The sequence below is a fragment of the Tupaia chinensis genome, unplaced genomic scaffold (assembly GCF_000334495.1).
Source record: "Tupaia chinensis unplaced genomic scaffold, TupChi_1.0 Scaffold000165_2, whole genome shotgun sequence".
NCBI lineage: Eukaryota > Metazoa > Chordata > Mammalia > Scandentia > Tupaiidae > Tupaia > Tupaia belangeri.
The window spans coordinates 866534-887825 of NW_006159640.1; the positions used below are offsets into that span (position 1 = coordinate 866534).

At 41.1% G+C, this 21292-nt stretch overlaps 1 protein-coding gene across 1 annotated transcript in view; it reads left to right on the forward strand.

Moving 5' to 3' along the window:
- The first annotated feature begins 13513 nt into the window (after positions 1-13513).
- Positions 13514-21292, forward strand: part of FYB2 (FYN binding protein 2) — a 63774-nt gene continuing 55995 nt past the window's right edge. The window contains 3 exon segments of the mRNA XM_027770914.1: positions 13514-14267; positions 17562-17723; positions 19200-19233. Of these exon segments, the coding sequence (XP_027626715.1) occupies positions 13514-14267; positions 17562-17723; positions 19200-19233 (950 nt within the window).

Here is a 21292-nt window from a genome sequence, read left to right on the forward strand (position 1 = left end):
GTTAGCGTAATGGCTATGTCGCTGGATTCCCACACAGTCAACCGTGGTTCGAGTCCCGGACCCGGTGGCTTAAACTCACGCCGGGCGCATGTGTGTGCATGCCCAAGATCCTGAGAGGAGAATGGAGGAGAAGGGATTGCGGTGTGGCCATCACCCCTGGGGGGTGATTTTTCATTTTCTATCTCTCTGTCTCTCTCTGTCTGTCTGGTGAGCACACGCGCCCTATAGCAAAAACCTCTCCAAAAAAAAAAAAAAACTCATGTCATATTTTTTCTGTGCAAAAATGTATCATGACTTTCCTGACAACCCAATACATGGTCACCAAAAGATAATTTTCCATTCTTTTTGTACTTTGAATTCTTTTTCCCTGATTTCCTCCCTCTCTACCTGCCCCCCACCCCCGCATTTCTCACCTTCTTAGCACACTGTCTCTGACATCCACAGTTGCTTTCCATGCTTTTATGCCTTCCAGTCTTTCGGTTTCCGCCATACAGTGCAGACATTTGGTATATATTAAATAGGGACACACAATGCCTCTCTTTCATACTCTGACTTGCTTCACTTAGCATTAAGTCTAACATTTTCATCCATTTTCTATTAGAGGCCAGGGTCTCATTTTTTTAAATGGTTCAATTCCATAGTGTATATGTGCCCCACTTTTTCAATCTATTCATCTGTTCTTGGTCATCTGGGTTTATTCTATGTCTTATCCATTGTGAATAATGCTGCAATAAACATGGATATGTAAGTATTTTTATGACTGAATGTATTCCTATCCTTTGGGTAGACAGACACCCAGGAGTGGAATTGCTCAATCATATGGCAATTCTATTTGTAGATCTTTGAGGAACCTCTATATCATTTTCCATAGTGGCTGTAATAATTTGCATTCTCACCAACAGTATAGGAGAGTTCCTTTTCACTGCAGCCTTGCCAGTATTTTTCATTCTTTATTTTAATCTCAGACTGAGATGTGATTTACATCTACCTTATGATAAGGGATGTTGAGCATTTTTTCATATGCTTTTTGTCCATTTGTATGTCTCCCTTGGAGAGTTGGCTATTCAGCTCTTTTGTCCATCTTTTAATAGGATTCATTATTTTTTTGTGGGCAAGTTGCTTGAGTTCCCTATATATATTTGGTTAACAGTCCCTTATCCAAGGGACAGCAGGTTGCCAATCATAGTTTGAGTCCCGGACGTGGTGGCTTGCTTTTCCACTTTCTCTCTCTCTCTCTCTCTCTTTATCACTCTGGTCAAAATAAAAAATAATAATAATAATAATACTCATAAATAAAGTTCAATAAATAATAAGCATAAATTTTTAAAAAGTTTTTAAAGAAATAAAGAATTCTAGCTCTTTAACTTGGACTCAATTTTTTGTATGCTCCTGCTCAATAGAGAATCCCAGGTTTAATCCTGCCGTAAGCACAGATAAAGAGTAGGAAGAGTGCTTCGCCAGAATTAGCATCCCAGGCACATTCTATGCCATTTATCTGGGCACCAGTAAGTAAGAAGTAGGAGAGAGGTAAGAGAGTAGATATGTAATCCACAGGGTGATTATAGTGATGGTCCATGGAATTTAATCTGGGTATTTAGGGAAATAAAGGCAAGAAAGGTGGTAGAGGAAAAGGATTAAGGTCAAAGAATTTGGGGTATTAGAACAAGTAAGTGGGTAAGACAGGAGGTGCTAAGAGTAGGATTCCCGAAATTAATATGTTGGAGATGGTCTATTATTTGTACTGACTTGTCTAAGGTGTACTTATAGAAGTTAGTTACTAAAGTAGAATAGAAGACAAAATCACCAGAAAATGAGGGTGTTAGAAAGATTATCTACGTGGATTTTGAATTTGCTTACTGTCATAGAGGAGAGGAGTGAAGCAGGTACTAAAATTTGTCATGGAGGAAGACAAGTGTCCTAGAATATTACAAATGCTTCAACAGGGACAGCGGGTTTAGTTTAGCATGCTGTTCACAGGAGCTGGTCTTTCCAAGGAAGGAAAAAATATCTGAAATGAACAGGAAGAACTAAGAAAATACTTTACCCCACCTCCTGCCCAAGAGAAGAGTGTTTATGCAAAAAGCCACACTTGGAAGAGAATCAGGGGAGCTGCGTCTTCAGGAAGATATCAGTTTGAGTGAGGGCAAAAAGTTGGGGCATATTCATAGACAAGATCAAGGACATAAGGAATTTTGCTGACCAAAGACTGAGTCCCAGAGAGCTCAGTGGAAGAATTGGGGAGTGGAAGAGTGAGAAATGAGATTCAGATGGGGATGTTATAGAGGCCTAATAGGGATAGGCCCCTGTGTTATGGGAAATGCGTGGCTTTTTGGTGATAACAAAGGTATCAGGGCTGTGAAGTACAATGTGACAGCCTGATCATTTAAGAGCAGGTGACCTACTGGCTCACTACCACTGCTCATTCACTGCTACTGCTCATTTAGGGCTGGGGGCATAGGCAGCATTATGATGATGCGTGAGGTGTTGTGGGGAGGCAGATGTGATGTTACTAGGATCCCACAGGACTCTAGAGCTGCCATATATCCTGCAGGGGCAATGTGATGGCTGGGGGAGGAGGGACGTTATAGCACTGGGAGTTCTAGGTGCTGCCTTTTTAGCAAGTGGCATTTAGGGTTGCAACGAGAGGAGTAAGAGTCTACCAGGGGCCAGAACCACTTTACTAGACCCTTACAACAGCCCTGTTTGCATGTTCCTGAAGACTCTTGCATTTGCTTACCAGGAGAGGACTATTCAGACTGTGATGAGCATTGTGAGCCAACTTTACAGATGCTGAGATATTTAGGAGCTTGCTCAAGGTCTCACATCCAGGAGAGCTGGGTTTCTTGCACATATCTAATCTGAAGATGAAAAGTACTCATTTAACCCCTGGGTAATTGGTGACATAACTAGTTCTTACACTATTATTATTATTATTATTATTTAGACATTGGCATAGGGCATGTGTGCTCGCCAGAGACAGAAAGTGAAAAATCACCCCCAGGAGGGATGGCCAAGCTGTAATCCCTTTGCCTCCATTCTCCTCTTGAAATTTTGGGCAGCGGTACACACATGTACCCAGAGTGATTTTCAAGCTTCTCGGTCTGGGATTTGAACCACAGGAGTTGGCCACGTGAGATCTAGCACCTTAACCACCACACCACCTGCTAGCCTTGCTCTTATACCTTGATGACGGGAGCTTTTAACCTTTGCCTCCTATGCCTGTTCTAAGGGCGAGTGGAAGGACATCAAACAGCACTTGTATGTTCTGTTCTTCCTACCCCTTCCTAGGGGGCTTTGGAATTAGTCATTGGAAGCAGGAGCACAGACTACTTTACCGTTGACATGGCTCTTGTAGTCGTGAAAGTTAATGGAAGTCCTTTTGTTCATGAAGAGTGATTCAGGTGCTATTAATATTTCCAGTCGACTTTTCTTTCTTTCTGTCTTACAAAGGATTTGATGATTATTACCTTTCTTTCAGGGCCTGTAATTTCTTGGCTTCCGGTGCCTTCTCTGTGCTTTGGATTTTGAGTTTGCATGTTCCCGAAGGCTCTTGCATTTGCTTACCAGGAGAGGAATGTTCGGACTGTGACAGATCATTGCTGTTCATAAAAGACAATAGTCAGGAATTCGCAGAAATTCAGAAATGAGTTAACTTCTTTGTAAATCACGAATAGTACATCACAGGCCAGCCCTCTCACCTCATAGCTAACGGGAGTCTGATCCCACATGGTCCACTACTGTTTGAATCCTGGCCTAGTAACTTGAAAAACATGCCAGGCACATGTGCATGTGTGCTCAAAAGCCTGATGGGTTGGAGAAATGGAGGAGACAGGTTTGCAGTGTGACTTTCCCTCTTGGGTGGAGGGTGATAATTTCTCTCTCTCTGTTTCACTGACTCTTATATGCACATGTACCCTCTGGCAATCAAAAAAAAGTATCGAAAGAAAAGTATTTGGACCAGCAGTTAGCGTAATGGCTATGTCGTTGGACTCCCATGTAGTCAACCGCGGTTTGCGTTCCAGACCCGGTGGATTAAAATCACACCAGGCGCGTGTGCATGTGTGCCAAAGATCCTAAGAGGAGAATGGAGGAGGAGGATTTGCAGTGTGGCCATCCCCTCTGGGGGTGATTTCTCACTTTCTGTCTCTCTGTCTCTCTCTGTCTCCCTGGCGAGTGCACACGCCCTATAGCAAAAACCTGTCAAAAAAAAAAAAAGTATCAAAATCTCCAGTGTATATCTGTATATCTACCCTGGAGATTTACTGGATTTAAATGCTACTTACTTCGTGTGTATTTTTATGAAAACTTTCACTTACTGAGTCGCTACTAATAGTCCTTGTCCACTGCTGCTTGGAGTAGGGTGTGACTTACACCATTATAGATTTTAGCCCAGAGAGTGGTGACACAGAAGGCTACTATAGCAGGTCAACTCAGGAGGTGGTGGAGAAGCTCCCTACATACATTGTAAGCCAGAGATCAGGACATGTGATTGACACAGGATTTATTCCCATGTGTAAGTTTAGTTTGAAAGAGAGAACAATGACTTGTATTTTATTTGCCTCATATTATCTTTTAAATGACATTAAATCCGAACCATCTTGAAACTCCAAGATACATGGTTATCATGGCCATATAATTTATTTAAAAATTTTAAAATATGCCAATTATATTAGGAACAATATTTTTTCTATGTCAGTATAAATAACAAAAAGTGCTTTAAAAATGAAGGCAAATTGGTTTCCTCGGTGTGATTTAGAGGTATATTTTCAATATGATTTCTAAAGTATATGTGACATATACAAAATGCTGAGCTTTCTGTGAGAAAAAGAAATTATAAACTGGAGATAAAAGTATAAGTAAGGTTTACTAGCAGAATAATTCAAAGCAGTCCTGGAGTTATAGAGCCTTGGATTCAGGTTCTGCACCACAGCGTAACTATGTAAACTAGAGAAAATGACCTTTCTATGGCTGTTAGCCTGCCTACAAGATGGGGCAGTAGCAGTGTCTGTTTTGTAGGGTTATTGTGGAGATTAAGATAATGTTCCTAACGGTTTGTAATAAGGATGATAGAGGATGAGAAAACATAGTTCTCCATTCTCTTAAACTAGCAAAGTTTTAAAAATTCTAAGAGCCTAATATTATAGCATTTATGCATGTGTGATCAGGTATTTGCTTATTTCTAAAAGGATATTAACCAAAAAAAATTCTAGGCCTACAAAGCAAATCCTTGGGTTTAAGGAACTGAGTTTAGAGCAGAAGCCAGGGTGCATGAGTTCAAATCCCAGCTTGACCCTTCCTTGCTGTGACATTGGACAAGACTCTGAAGTTTTTGGAGCTTCAATATCCTGTCTGTGTCCTGGACATATACTGGGCTTAAATGAATTAATGTATGTGACGTGCCTTAGAACAATGCCTGGCATATGGTAATATTATATAAGTGTTTGCCTGTTTTTGTTATTATCATTAGTATTCCTTAGATTTTTGTAAAATAATATTGAATGAGAGACATCTGTTTAGAGTCTTTTCCTATTATTTTTTTAACCTTATTTACATCTTTTCAGAGAGAGACAGAGACAGACACCCCAACAGGATCTCCATGCCATGATTCAGCCCCAGGCATAGCCAGTCTGAATCATAGATATGTACATGCACTGGTGGGTACAGTAGGACCTTGGAACACAAACCCAGGACCATCCCATGTGGGTTCGGTTGTGCTACTGCTATGTCACTGTCAGACCCATCCTCTGATTTGATTGCATTCATCTAAATGTATTAATACCGCTTTAGAAGAACTGGGATTCAAATTTGTAACTGTTTCATGCCGGTCTCCTCATTTCTCTGAAATAGTGTCTTTGTTTTTCTTGGCTGGTTGCTACCTCCTTGCTCAATTTCCATATCAAAGAGATACACCCCTTTTGTTTAAAAGACAGTGCTGTCTTTTATCTTAGGTTGTTCCCACAATATCTCAAATTATTTTGGCCTGTGCTTTGGAAATGCTTGAGTTTGCCTGGTCCAAATCAGAAATGGAAGGCAATCTTCTTCCAGGGCTATTTTCAGAGTTGTCTTCTGACATTGTAACAGATCGTTTGTTTCCGTAGGCATTCTAAGCTGCCCTCACAAAGATGATACAGGAAAAAATTTAAACTTCTGCAGTTAAAATGCAAGTGTTATGTGAACATACTAACTTTTCTAAATATTCACTCACTGACTTATTGATTCACAAAGATTTTGTGTGCCATGGAAGGACTTGTGCTGGAGATACCAACATAAATAAGATAGTTGTCCTTCTCTTAGAAGGATTCTGAAAAACTTTTAAATCAAGAATTCACCCATTTATTCCATATGTATAGAGCTCCTGCTATGGACCAAATATGCTTCCAGGCACTAATATTACAGAAGTGATCAACTACTGAAATATTGGTAAAGTATGTCCTCAAGGAATTTCCATTCTGATTAAAGGAGATAGTCCATTGAGTGCTGGTAGGATCATTGAAAAAAGCAAACCAGTTGGTATTGGTCAGTATTTTTAGTTTGGGACAACCCAATTCGTTGTTACCAGTTTGAATAGAAATGGATTTATTATGGATTTCTTTTGGAGTTTCCAGGAGAAATAGGGAGGAAATTAGATACTACAGTTTAGGAAAAGCCCAAGATTTGCCTGGGACTGGTCCAGTGGAGACCCACTGATTCTGCTGCCCACTGCATAGCATGGGGACTTCTGATACAGCTGCTCCCCTAAGGATCCACTCTGTCTCCTCTGAGTGACTGCACCCACACATGCTCATTTCCCACGGAAACCTCTGCTTAACAGAATGCCAGCCAATGGAATGTCTGGGAGATTGGTTCTAAGCTTCCCAGGCTCTGTGTTACGGGAAGGTTCACTAGAAAAGATTGAGTGAGCCAGTATATGTGCACTTGGAGGTGGGTAGAATATTAAGGAGGGTTGTTGTGTTTCACAGAATGGTCATGAAGAATGTATCAGTTAGAAATTGCACTTAGCTGCTGACCAGTAAGCCCATCAACAGCTTTCTACTTTTTGAATAGTAAGTCCAACTACTTTAGGACTTGACCTCTTCTCCCTTCTCCAGCCTCATACTCTGAACTTCAGGGCTTCAGCAATGTGGACTTATTTTCCCATATACTGTTGTCCATATGCTGTTTCCCACAGCCCTGCCTTCTTTACTCATGCTATTCTCTCTCTCAACTGCCTTTCTCACTCTTCTCTGCTTGGTTGACTGTTTGAGTGGTGGAGTCTTCTAGGGAGCCTCCTTTCCACCCCTCAGGTTGCACTGCAAGTCTATTTTCTGTGTTACCGTGGCAGACTGTGTGCCATATGTTTGACAATTTCCTGTGTCATGTTAAAATGATCAGTATGTGCCTGTCTCCCTCATCCCAAGAATCTAAAAGGTCAAGGACTGTTTTATTCATCTTCATAATAACCCTAGTGCCTAGCACATAGTAGGTGATCCATAAATATTTTGAACTAACATGGTTAAATTTCAAACAAGATGGACTTCGCCAGTTTAAGAAATTGGGAGAAAGATGGACGTTCAGAAAGAAAAAATAGTGCAATCAAAGATACCAAGACATGAAAGAGTGAAACAAGTTTGAACTACACAGTGAGGCTAGAAGGAAGAAAGCGTGCTGGGGAGCTACCCATTATGATGTCTGAAAATTAACATGCTTGGGATTAAGATGGGCTTTATGTGCTAAGCAAACGGATTTGAGCTTTTGATTTGATATTTGATAGCCATGGGGAAGCCAAGTTGAAGTATTTTAAATATGTAAGAGACTTCCATGATCAGATTTGTGCTTTCAAACAGATTTGTTTAACAGCTGGGTAAGTGATGGATTAGAGAGTCTCAGTGTGCAAGCAGAGAGACCAGGAAGAAGTTATTCTAAGACTTGAAAGCCATGGAAATAGCACGAATAAGGGGCAGGCCCATGGGCCACCTAGGACTTTAGATCATAGGATGTGTAGACTAACCAGCTGAGGCATCAGGAAAATGGAGCATGGTTTTAACTGGAAGTGCCCCTTGGTCATCTCCCAAACCTATCCTCACACAGTGTGCCTTGTACTCTCAGGCCTGAACTCCTATGGATCATCACTTATGGATGATGAATAATAAGAAGTAAAATGTATTGTATCCATTCCTCATCTATAGCAAAAAAAATAAAATCTAAATATTTGTGCTGGAAGGAACATTGGAGATCACCCAGCCCAATCCTTAATTTGGTATAGAACTACACCAGAGGGGGGAAAATGACTTTTCTACCATGCCTCTGAAAATCAGTGGTGGGCACCCTGTCACTATTGCATCATCTATTTAATTCTCCATTTAGCTTTTGTTTCTAATGTCTTTTGTGTACTCACTTTTCTGTCTACCTAATATTAAAATTCCACACTTAAGAGCAGAACATTAGTCCATCTAAGACATGTTTTGCCTCGATTGTAGACTTTTAATGAACATTTACTGAAAGAGGAAGGAGCAAGGTATAATCACCAAGTTTGCTCTCTCCTGAATTAATGATCTTTGCATCAGGTCTTGGTTTGGAAGCTATCAAATTCATAATTCTCCTTTCTACTAGGGCCTTGCCTAATCAAGCTTACACCCATAAAATCTACCGAGCAATAAAATTGTATGTAATTCATGTCACTTTGGATAGAAAAGAGCTAAAATAACCATATTACACTTTACAAATATTAACCACTGATAAACTCACTCCCTTTAGGATGGCTACTATTTAAAAAATTAAAAGATATTGGCAAGGATGTGAACAAGTTGAGAAGCCTGTCTACTTTTGGTGGGAATGGAAAATAGTGTAGTTGCTATGGAAAACAGGATGGAGGTTCCTCATAAAATTAAAAATAGGACTGCCATATGATCTAGCAATCCCACTTCTGGGAACATACCCAGAAGGATGGAAAGGGTCTCAAAGAGATATTTGTACATTTATGTTCATAACAGCGTCATTCATAATTGCTAAACAGAAGCAACCCAAGTGTCCCTTGGCAGGTGGCTGAATAAATAATATGCTCTATATGTACAATAAATATTATTCAGCCCTGGAAAGGAAGGAAATTCTAAAACACGTTGTAACGTGGCTAAATTTTGAGGTCATTGTACTAAGTAAAATAAGCCAGTCACAAAAAGACACATACTCTATGATTCTCCTTATATGAGATACATAAAACAGTAGAATGTAGAGAGACAGAAAGTAGACTAGGAGGGTAGGAGGCAGAGCTGTTGTTTCATGCTTATAGCATTTTGCAAGGTGTAGAGAGTTCTGGAAATGGGTTGTACAACAATATGATTCTACTGAGCACTACTAAACTGTACATTTAAAAATTGTCAAGGTGGTATACACTATGTCACATGTATTTTACTACCAGATTTCCTGATTATAGGCCCAATGCTGGCTTCTGCAACATCAGGAGAGAGAAAGTATAATAGAATTATACTGTCTGCAGGTTGAAGTATAAGAAATTGATACTCGGTGATTTTTTTTTTAATGCCAGAGGTTGAGGGTGTATGTGCTTGCCAGAGAGACAGAAAGAGAGAGAAAGCAACCTCCAATAGGGTGTGGTCATGCCACAATCCTTTCTTCTCCATTTTTCCGTCCTGTTGGGATTTGGAGCACAGATACACACATGCCTGGCATATTTTTCAAGGCTCCTGGCCAAGATTTGAGCTGTGTGGTCAGCCATATGGGATCTAGTTCCCTTAACTTCTAGCTGGGTAAGTGATGGATTAGAGAGTCTCAGTGTGCAAGCAGAGAGACCAGGAAGAAGTTATTCTAAGACTTGAAAGCCATGGAAATAGCACGAATAAGGGGCAGGCCCATGGGCCACCTAGGACTTTAGATCATAGGATGTGTAGACTAACCAGCTGAGGCATCAGGAAAATGGAGCATGGTTTTAACTGGAAGTGCCCCTTGGTCATCTCCCAAACCTATCCTCACACAGTGTGCCTTGTACTCTCAGGCCTGAACTCCTATGGATCATCACTTATGGATGATGAATAATAAGAAGTAAAATGTATTGTATCCATTCCTCATCTATAGCAAAAAAAATAAAATCTAAATATTTGTGCTGGAAGGAACATTGGAGATCACCCAGCCCAATCCTTAATTTGGTATAGAACTACACCAGAGGGGGGAAAATGACTTTTCTACCATGCCTCTGAAAATCAGTGGTGGGCACCCTGTCACTATTGCATCATCTATTTAATTCTCCATTTAGCTTTTGTTTCTAATGTCTTTTGTGTACTCACTTTTCTGTCTACCTAATATTAAAATTCCACACTTAAGAGCAGAACATTAGTCCATCTAAGACATGTTTTGCCTCGATTGTAGACTTTTAATGAACATTTACTGAAAGAGGAAGGAGCAAGGTATAATCACCAAGTTTGCTCTCTCCTGAATTAATGATCTTTGCATCAGGTCTTGGTTTGGAAGCTATCAAATTCATAATTCTCCTTTCTACTAGGGCCTTGCCTAATCAAGCTTACACCCATAAAATCTACCGAGCAATAAAATTGTATGTAATTCATGTCACTTTGGATAGAAAAGAGCTAAAATAACCATATTACACTTTACAAATATTAACCACTGATAAACTCACTCCCTTTAGGATGGCTACTATTTAAAAAATTAAAAGATATTGGCAAGGATGTGAACAAGTTGAGAAGCCTGTCTACTTTTGGTGGGAATGGAAAATAGTGTAGTTGCTATGGAAAACAGGATGGAGGTTCCTCATAAAATTAAAAATAGGACTGCCATATGATCTAGCAATCCCACTTCTGGGAACATACCCAGAAGGATGGAAAGGGTCTCAAAGAGATATTTGTACATTTATGTTCATAACAGCGTCATTCATAATTGCTAAACAGAAGCAACCCAAGTGTCCCTTGGCAGGTGGCTGAATAAATAATATGCTCTATATGTACAATAAATATTATTCAGCCCTGGAAAGGAAGGAAATTCTAAAACACGTTGTAACGTGGCTAAATTTTGAGGTCATTGTACTAAGTAAAATAAGCCAGTCACAAAAAGACACATACTCTATGATTCTCCTTATATGAGATACATAAAACAGTAGAATGTAGAGAGACAGAAAGTAGACTAGGAGGGTAGGAGGCAGAGCTGTTGTTTCATGCTTATAGCATTTTGCAAGGTGTAGAGAGTTCTGGAAATGGGTTGTACAACAATATGATTCTACTGAGCACTACTAAACTGTACATTTAAAAATTGTCAAGGTGGTATACACTATGTCACATGTATTTTACTACCAGATTTCCTGATTATAGGCCCAATGCTGGCTTCTGCAACATCAGGAGAGAGAAAGTATAATAGAATTATACTGTCTGCAGGTTGAAGTATAAGAAATTGATACTCGGTGATTTTTTTTTTAATGCCAGAGGTTGAGGGTGTATGTGCTTGCCAGAGAGACAGAAAGAGAGAGAAAGCAACCTCCAATAGGGTGTGGTCATGCCACAATCCTTTCTTCTCCATTTTTCCATCCTGTTGGGATTTGGAGCACAGATACACACATGCCTGGCATATTTTTCAAGGCTCCTGGCCAAGATTTGAGCTGTGTGGTCAGCCATATGGGATCTAGTTCCCTTAACTTCTAAGCTGTGGGGCCAGCCCAATCCTTGGGAATTTGTAGAAAGAGCTATAATTGTATGCATGGTGTGTGTGTGTGTGTGTGTGTGTGTGTGTGTGAGAGAGAGAGAGAGAGAGAGAGAGAGAGGACAGAAGAGAATATATAAGCAAGCTCCCAGACACCTGCCTCATGTTTCTGGCTCAATCTCTCTCCTTCCTAAATATTCAGAGGGCAGGTGTGAGTCAACTGTAAACACAGCGAAAAACATCACCCAACAATCGCTCAGCTGGCAAAATCAGAAGTCACTACCATGGAGATGGTCTGTATCCATGGAATTAAGAACGTTTAAGGTGATTAGGAAAGGGTAATGACTTTCACTTTTGAAAGGGCCTCATTAGATGTTCTCCTACCTCCTGAGAAAGTAAATGATGACAAAATGCAATTACAAAACTCAACACAAGGTCTTGTGGGAGAAAAGGGGAGCAATAGGAAGTGCTTGGAAGAGTCAAGCCTAACTCCCTAGCTGAAGCACCAATCTACTTACTATATATATAATGCTGAGCCTACCCGGTCCTCTCCCCTAGAGTGGGCTGTCATTACTACCACCATTTTATATACTGATTTTGAGATGAATTTAGAAACAAGAGCATACTCTCTCAGCAGAATTAAAAATACAAGAGGGTCATTTAACATTTTGTAAGTAGCTTTTATTTCTGATGGGCCTACTATGTGTCAAGCAATGTCATGGACACTTTATATGCAGAAGTCCTAATTCTTCTACCACTTGATGACTTGTTTTTATTATGAGACGTTAAGAGATGAACGTTAAGAGATGAGATCAAATATCCCAGAATGTTAGCCTAGATGGTAAAGAGTAGAATCAGAATTCAACCATGGTCTTGTCTAGTTACAAAGTTTGTTCTTTTTTCCACTCCACTGTGTTAAGTTTAATAGCGAAGATACAAAGAGCTATGGAAGCAACAAGGAAACAGGGAAAGCATTAGTTCAGCCTATTGTTCCACAGGAAAATCTGATGAGAGATAGGTATTGAAGTGCAAGGAAGCAGTTAACAAGGAGGTGGGCAGTGCATTTTGTGAAGCAAAAGCACAAAGCAAAATCAGAGTGGTGGAGAGTACAGGGAGAAATTTCTAGGGAAATTCTAAACAGCTTATTTGTGTTTTTATTTTTTTCTAGATTTTGGGTATGGGATGTGTGTACTTGCCAGAGAGGAGGGAAACAGAGATAACAGAGAGAGGAAAAGTGAGAAGTCACCCCCCAGGAGAGATAGCCATGCCACAATCCCTTTTCCTCCATATTCCTCTTGGTATCTTGGGCATGTACACACATATGCCTGGTGTGAGTTTCAAGCCACTGGGTTTGAAACTCGAACTATGGTCAGCCATGTGGGAGTCCAGTGCTTTAATCATCATACCACCTGCTGGCCCCCAACAGCTTGTTTGGTTTAAGGGTAGTTGTGTTGGACTGTGGCTGGAGATCATAATTCCATCATCTTTTGAGTACGTTGAGACCAATTTATAAAGAACCTTGCAGTACTAAACAGTTTGAATTTATTTTTATAGATGATGGGGAGCCACCAAAAGTTTTTATGAAGGGGTGTATCCATGAGAGTTAATATTCTTAAGTCTTCCTTATATGCTATGAGAAAATCATAGTGTTCTTTTTTTTTTTTTTTTCAAATGTAAAGCCTGTTGACTTGAGGTTGACCTAAAATAATTCAAAGAGGGTGAGACCATTTTCATTCCATCTTAGTTTCATAACAGCATTGCTGGTTAATTTTACCCAATAAGTAAGCAATTATATTACATCGGCAGTTAGAGCCCCTTAATTTATGGTGAATCACATTGACTTTTTTTCTGGAATAATAAGACACTTTGGTTTTCATTTATGCTTTAGGAAGGGATAAGAAACTTCAAGGAACTTCGAGCCAAATTCCAAAAGCTTGATGCCCCACTTCTTCCAAGACCTATTGAATTCCCAGCAGGTGGTTCTCAAAAAGATGACACTGGAAGCACTCGGCCAACTGGAATTTTGGCCAGTGGGAAACCTCTCTCATTCAAGCAAAATCAGTCCCTAACATTTTGTTCCAGTGGGAATTCTGAGCCTCTTAAATCCCAGACTATGAAACTGGCCCACTGGAGTGAGATTCAGAAATATTCTAATTCCCCAGGACCTCTGGAAAAGTCTACTGTGTGTTCTGTAGTAGATTCATGCAAAGCTTCTCTGCTGCTAGATGGGACTCACTCAAATGCTGAGATAACAGATAATGAGAAAGAAATCATGGCCAGTAGCTTCAGAGACAAGCTCTGGAACTGGGAGAAGGTTTCCTCACAGAAAAGTGAGATGTCATCAGCTCTTCTTCTTGCCAATTGTGGAAGTAAGGCTTTCCACCTGAAAGGGAATAAAGGCATGGGGCTTACTCAAGAGGAGTCACGGAAAAAGCTGCAAAGAAGAGAAGCACAGACTCTTCCTTCCCAAAGACACCTGAGCCAAAGAAAATTGTTTGCTGCCTCTGAAGATCCAGCTTTTGTACTTTCTCAACATGGCAAAAAGAGTGAGGAAAGCCCTAGTCCTGACAGGAGCCCAACAGGCAGCATCTGCCAGCCTATTTATGAGTATGAACTTGCCAGCCAGGCTCCAGGTAAGAAATGTATCCCCGTAAAACAAGGGAGAAGGATCATGGCATTTTTCCAGTTGAAACCCTACTGACTTAAGTGGTCATATATGTGACCTGGGAAACCTTTGCTTTAAGTTCCATATATATATATATATATATATATATATACACACACACACATACACACACACACATACATACACACACATATAAAGTTCAACAACTATTTTTACCATGTACAATATGATTTTTCCAGCATGAATACAGTGCATATTAGTCAAGTCAAAGACATACCATGTACATCATCATCAACAGATAACTTTTCATTTGTTGTGTCTACTAAATATTTTATTTGTTTGATTGTTGTTTTCTTCCTAATCTCCACCATCCCATCTACTGGGTCATTGAAAAAGTCATGACATATTTTTCTGTCTTTCTATGCAAAAATGTATCGCAGCACAAATTATCCTCCTGGTTTCTCAGGCCAAAAATATAGGGGCATATTCTGTTCTTCCCCTCCCTCATCCTTTGTATTAAATTCATCAGTACGGTCTTGGTTCTCCCACCAAAGTATGTTTGGATATCTCCATTTCTATCTCTCTCTGTCTTTGTCCACCCCTCCAGCATCTGTCACCTGTACCACTGCAACAGCCCAACTCGTCTTCCAACTTCCACATTCTCGTCCCCTTATACTCTGTTCCTCTTAGCAGGCAGAGTGATGCTCTGAAGCATATATAAATCACATCACTTTCCTGTGTAAAGTCAACTACTACAACTACCTTACAGTGGATCATGCAATTTGATCCTTGCCTACTTATTCTCTTCTGGCCACATACCCTTGCCATTCCTTAGACAGATCAAGCTAGCTCCTCCCCACGTCTTGATCCTTGTACGTGTTGATCCTTCTGCCAGGAACACACTTCCACCAGGTTTTGATGTCTTTTTCCTTCACTTTATCAAGATCTCTACTCAAGTGTTACCTGCTCTGAGTGGGGACCTTGCTGATTGATTGCTATCTAAAATAACTCACTCGCTCCCTTTGCTCTCTATTTTTTCTTTCTTTCTTTCTTTTTTTTTTTTTTTTTTTGGAGAGGTATGGGGCGCATGCGCTCGCCAGACAGACAGAGAAAGGCAGAGAGATAGAAAGCGAGAAATCACCCCCCAGGAGGGATGGCCATGCCACAATCCCTTCTCCTCCATTCTCCTCTCAGGATCTTGGGCATGCCCACACACGCGCCCAGCGTGAGTTTAAGCCGCCGGGTCCGGGACTCGAACCGTGGTCAACTACGTGGGAGTCCAGCGACATAGCCATTATGCTAACTGCTGGTCCCATGCTCTCTATTTTTTCATGTAGTTTTCTTCGCATTGCTTATTCCTACCTGATTTTTATTATGTGTTTCTTTACTTCAGTAAGATATAAGCCAGGACAGCCAGGTGGCATGATGGTTAAAGCAGCTGAATCTCACTTGGCCAACTGCACAATTCCAATACTAGACCCAGCAGCTTGGAAAGTACACTGGGTGCAGGTGCATGCACTCCCAAAATCCTGGGGGGAGAACAGAGAAGGGATTGTAGCAAGGCCATCATGTTGGGAGAGTCAGGGGATAATTTCTCTCTTTTTCTGTCTGTCTGTCTGTCTGTCTCTCCATTTCTCTCCAGTGAGTGCACATACCCTATGGCAACAACAATGTCATAAGAGGATAAACACTGTCTTCTTTAGGATTAGAAGAATAAGGCCAACTTTGAGTAAGCCCTCAAAAAGTATTCCCTGGAAGACTGATTGGATGGATGGATGGATAAATGATGAACTCCTGCTTATAACCCTGTGTGGTTAGAATAGAATCTAAATGACTTATTTCACAGTCTTCATGACCCTGTGTTCTAGTCCTTGCTATGTCTCTGACTTATCTCTTCCTTTACCTAGCTCAGTAGCCCATAGTCAGTATACCAGATGTCTTGCTGTTCTTAAAATATACTTTGTTATACCTCAGGACCTTTGTACTTGCTGCTACTTCTTAGAAAACCCTTTTATTTGACTTTTGAATTGCTGCATCTATAGAGAAGTTCAAATGACTCTGTCCAAGATCAACCTCTGAAACGTCTCTGTGTAAAAGGCACTGCCTCACCATCAACAGTTTACACTCACAGCATCCTGCTCTAGTTCATTCATATACCATATTAAATTATTCTCTCTCGTGGCAAACTTTGACTAACTCTTTCAAGTTTCTGCTTCAATGACACCTTCTCTAGAAAATTTTCTTTATTTCTACTAGATTAGCAAGGCCTTCATAGAAGTAATATATCTCTATAAATGTTTATTTATCATCCATCTCCACGTATTAGAATGAAAATTCCTGAAAGCAGGACTATATCTGTTCTTGTCTTAGGAGCTGGGGATAGAGTTGGGAATGATATTTAGAATCTAATAAATAAATAGTTATTGATAAAAGAACAGGAAGGAAGGGTGGTTGAGAAAAGATGAATGGGAAGGAAGATGAGTGAGAGAAAGGAAAGAAAGATAGATTACCTGCAGGTGGAGCTGTGAAAAGAGTTAAATGGGATAGCCTATGAAAGTTACTTAACACAGTCTCTGGTTAACAAGTTGACATGTGTTTAGTAAGTGATCATTCATTTTTACTACTTTTTTTCCCTAATTTGAAAAAAAATGGACATTTTTGACATTGTGACATGATTAAAGCCTTAGAAGAGAGGAACTTTGTGATGGCATAATGGTTACGTCACTGGACTCCCACATAATTGACCATGATTTGGGTCCCAGACCCAGTGACTTCAAACCCATGCTGGGTGCATGTGCATGTGTGTGCATACCCAAAATCCTGAGAGGAAACTGGAGGGGAAGGGATTGCAGGGTGCTTATTCCCCTTGTGTGTGGGGGGGTGATTTCTTGCTTTCCATCTCTCCGATGTGTCATATAGCAAAAATAAAATCTTTTTTTTTTTTTAAAAAAAATGGAATCTGGAGAACCAAGAAGCTGGTGATGTGAGTGGAAGATGCTTGGCCTTAAGATGCGAAAAGTGAGATGATCCCGTGTGATGAGAAAAGAGTCTGGAGAAACAGAGGCAGGGGCCACGTGGTATCAATGAGGCAGAGAATGAAGGGAACAAAGGTCATGCTAAGGAATCTTAGGGGCAGCAAGATGGGTGACATGATCAGATTTGTGTTTCCATCAGTGTAGTCTGGCTGGTGGGTAAATAGATTGACGGAGAATGAGTCTGAGCAAGAAAACCAGTTCATTTCATCCGGCAAGCCATAAAATGAAAATCATAATAACCTGCACTTTTTATTTTCCATGCTCAGAGAAACAATCAGATGTCAGGCATCACCAACTTCCCAAGACAAAGCCAATGCCTTCCATTGAGTCTCTGGGTCCTCCTCCCCCAAAGCCTTCAAAGCCTCCTGCTGTGAACCTCCAGGCCTTCCGGGAACAGCAGGCTGCTCTTGCTGAGACCCACAGGAGAGGTAAGGAAATGCACAGAGCCCCACCACATACGGCCAGCTGGGAGTCAGGGCTCCAGTGTCTGTATCCCTCCTGTCATCCTCCTCCCTGTATCATCTCAGGTGACAATGCAGCTGCTGCTGCTGCTGCTACTGCTTTTCCGTGGGGCTGGACGTCCATCACTACTTGCTTTCATGCAGAGGCTGTGGCAGCTTGCCCGTGAAATGACAAATCTATGGGAATTGGCCCCTTATCGCTCCTGGGCCAGCTCGCCTCCCCTGAGAGCATTGCGTTTGATCACTGGGAATCTGTCCAAGAGGAAGAACATGAAAAGTCGTAGAGCAGGGAGGCAGTGAACCTTTGTATTTCCTGTAAACTCTGTGTTGTCAACACAATCGGTGTAGAAGTGGGAGAGCGAAGAGGAAGGACAGTACATACTTGACCTCTGATCCTTATGGAGGTTCCCTCGGGTCGCTGTGATCTGCCTTCAGTAATTAATCCCACCCTCTCTGATCCTTTCCAGAAACTGAAGCATCCTTAGAAGCCATTTCTCTGGGCTGTTTTTATGTCTTCCCCTGCTGTTTAAAGAACACCTTTGCATTCCTCACCACTCCCCTCACAGTCTGATCTTGTGGACGTTTTATGTGCCTTCGCTAACGTTTACTCTCAGGAAACATGAGGCGAGCATCCACTCGGGGTGATACAAAGTGTGTGCTCGTCTTTGTTTAACTCTGGCCATCAACACCAGCAGATGGCAATACCAAGAGAGCTAATGCAGTCTCTGGCTGTTCATTTGACTGCTTTCGGCCAGCTCATGGTTGCATTTCTCTAACTCAGTGGGTCTTAAACTTGAGCAAGCATGAGAATCACCTAAAGGACTTGTTAAAACACGGGCTGCTGGATGCCTTCTTCAGAGTTTTCGATTCAGTAGATCTGATGCAGAGACTGAAAATGAGCCTTTTAATAAGTTTCCAGGGGATGCTTGCTGGTGCTGCTGGCTTTGAGAACTACTGCTACGAATCATCTTAGTCCCAGCCTAAAAGAAAATTCTGTAGAGCCCTTGCAAGTATACTTTAGTAATATGGCCACTTCTATATAAAAGAAAGCTAATTGTGGGACCAGCAGTTAGTGTAATGGCTATGTCGCTGGACTCCCAAGTAGTCGACCATGGTTTGAGTCCTGGACTCAGTGGCTTAAACTCATGCCGGGCGCATGTGCATGTGTGCCCAAGATCCCGAGAGGAGAATGGAGGAGAAGGGATCGCGGCGTGGCCATCCCCCCTGGGGGGTGATTTCTCACTTAATGTAAATACCAGTAAGTGGGTGCAGTTCAGGGACAGGTGGTCTGCTGGGTGCTGGAGTGGGGTGAGGGATGTTTGGGGCACAGGCGAAGTGGCCATACCACACTTTATCTCAGGACCAGGTTGTCACCTAAGTATGATCCACTTTAATCAGACTGCTGCCAATGCCTCCTTTTCATTCTCCCTGTTCCTGTTGCAGCAACTGCGAGAGAGAGCTACCCGTCTCCAGAGAGGTGAGTACACGTTCCTCAACTGGGCAGGAATGTAGCCCTCTGCAAGGCTACTTAGTCTGCCAAGCACAGGTAAGAAGCACAAGCTGAGTATCTGTTTTTGCTGGAAAAGCAGATTTAGAAGCAAAAACCTGCAACCTTTGTTTCCAATGAAAGATTAAACAAACTGCATTTAACTGCTGTGCTGATTGCTGTGCTGACTTTCCATTGCAAGGATGGCTCTCGGAGGTTCCTTTGCTTTTTATTACACAGCTGGGGGCAGTAAATTGAACCATCAACTTCCATAGGCATAAATCAAATTAGAAGCTAAAGAATGTTCAGGGCAGCTGCTGTGGTGGTAGGAATTGGTGATGGGATAAAGGATGTTCTATGTTTAGTGCACTTATTCTAAGAAGTTTGTCTTAGAAGTGTTCACTAATTCACTCAGTTGGATAATAGCTGTTGAGACCTTTGTATCATGCACTTAGCTGGCCACTCTAAACAGATTTCCTCCTTTGGTTGCTTATTTACTTATATATGAACTTATTTTAAAGTCTTTAGTTGAACTGTAAGGGGGGAAAAAAAAGAACCCTCCCTACTCCAAATTTCCAACCATCTTTCCAAGATCTACTCTTTGGGATTGTTTTCTATTACCTTTCACTTCTTTTTTACCTGACAATTTTTTTAAATCTTATTTAACTGTATTCATTATTATTATTTTAAAATTTAACCAGAGAAAAACAGAGAGAGAGAAAAGGAGAAAGCAAGCCACCAGGTTTGGGACTTGAATCACAGGCGTCCAGGGCCCTTAACCATCATACCACCTGCCGACCCCACCTGACAGTTTTGAAAACCTCGAAGAACTACATTTTTCTCTGTTAAAAATCTCACTATTTTCTACCGTTAGTCATCAAACATGTGTCTTTGTGTTCTAATATGTTCTAGCTTTGTTTATACGGGCACATAATTTAATTGTCTTGTTAAGATTTAGTGCACCTACAACGCCCATCTTCCATTTCTGGGCTTCTTCATATTATGTATTGAATATGAAGAGCAGCCTTGGGTAATGGAAGAAGAACAAGGTCTGGAGTCAGGTTAGCACATGTTCAAACCCTTCCTCCAGTCTTTAGAGAAGTCATTGAAAGCTCAAAGCTTTGACATTGCACCTCTGTAAAATGGACACAATAATAATAGTATTTCTGTGGGCTGGCATGAAGACTAAGAAAGATATACTGTATCAAGCATGGAGCACACCGAAGGCACTCAGTGCATCTTAGTTTCTTTAACCCTTGGCCTCTCCATCCCTTGTTATCTCTGAAATATTAATAGCTCCTTAGTTTCCAGCAGCGAAATGGCTCTTTGGAGAGTATTCTTTGTCATCACTCTTCCATGCAAACCAAGCTGGCTCCCTTCCCTCCTGAATAAGCAGCTCTTATTTGTGTGAGCAAAGCAGGTTATTCCCCGGGTAGCAATCAGTAGTGGGTCTCTGTCAGTACTTAGCAGAGTTGGCTAATATTTTATTCATTAGCTGTAAATATGGCCTTGCTCCCATTAAGAAGTGTCAGAGGGTAGTCCTGACTCAGGAAATCTCTGACGCAGGCACATAAGGAAAGGAGAGGCTGTTTGTTTTGGTAGAAAATATTCCGGCAGCATCGTGTTTTCAGATGAGAGTCTGTGGGTGGCTTCTGAGAAGTCTACCATTTTCTGTCTTGAACTGTTAGATTTTGTGTTTTTGTTCTGATGATAGTCTTTACAAGCTAATATAAAGTCTATTTTGAATCTTCTGGATGACCTCTTTCATGCCTAGTTCTTGGGAACATGCTTTCATATGTTTTTGTAGGTTTTGGTATTTCTACTTTATGCAGAGTGGGAAACTCAAGTGCCTTCTAGGGCTAGGCAAATCACGCAACTGGTGTCTAGGACCTATTGGACCATGGGAAGTGGTTAATCCTATGGAAGCAGAAACAGATGCCTTTCCTAAGGCGCTCATCAAAATAATAACAACAGTAACAGTAACATCACCGTAGCTAAGCAAAGGCAACTATAGTTCTTATTAATAATATCAAGTGCTATACAAATGTTA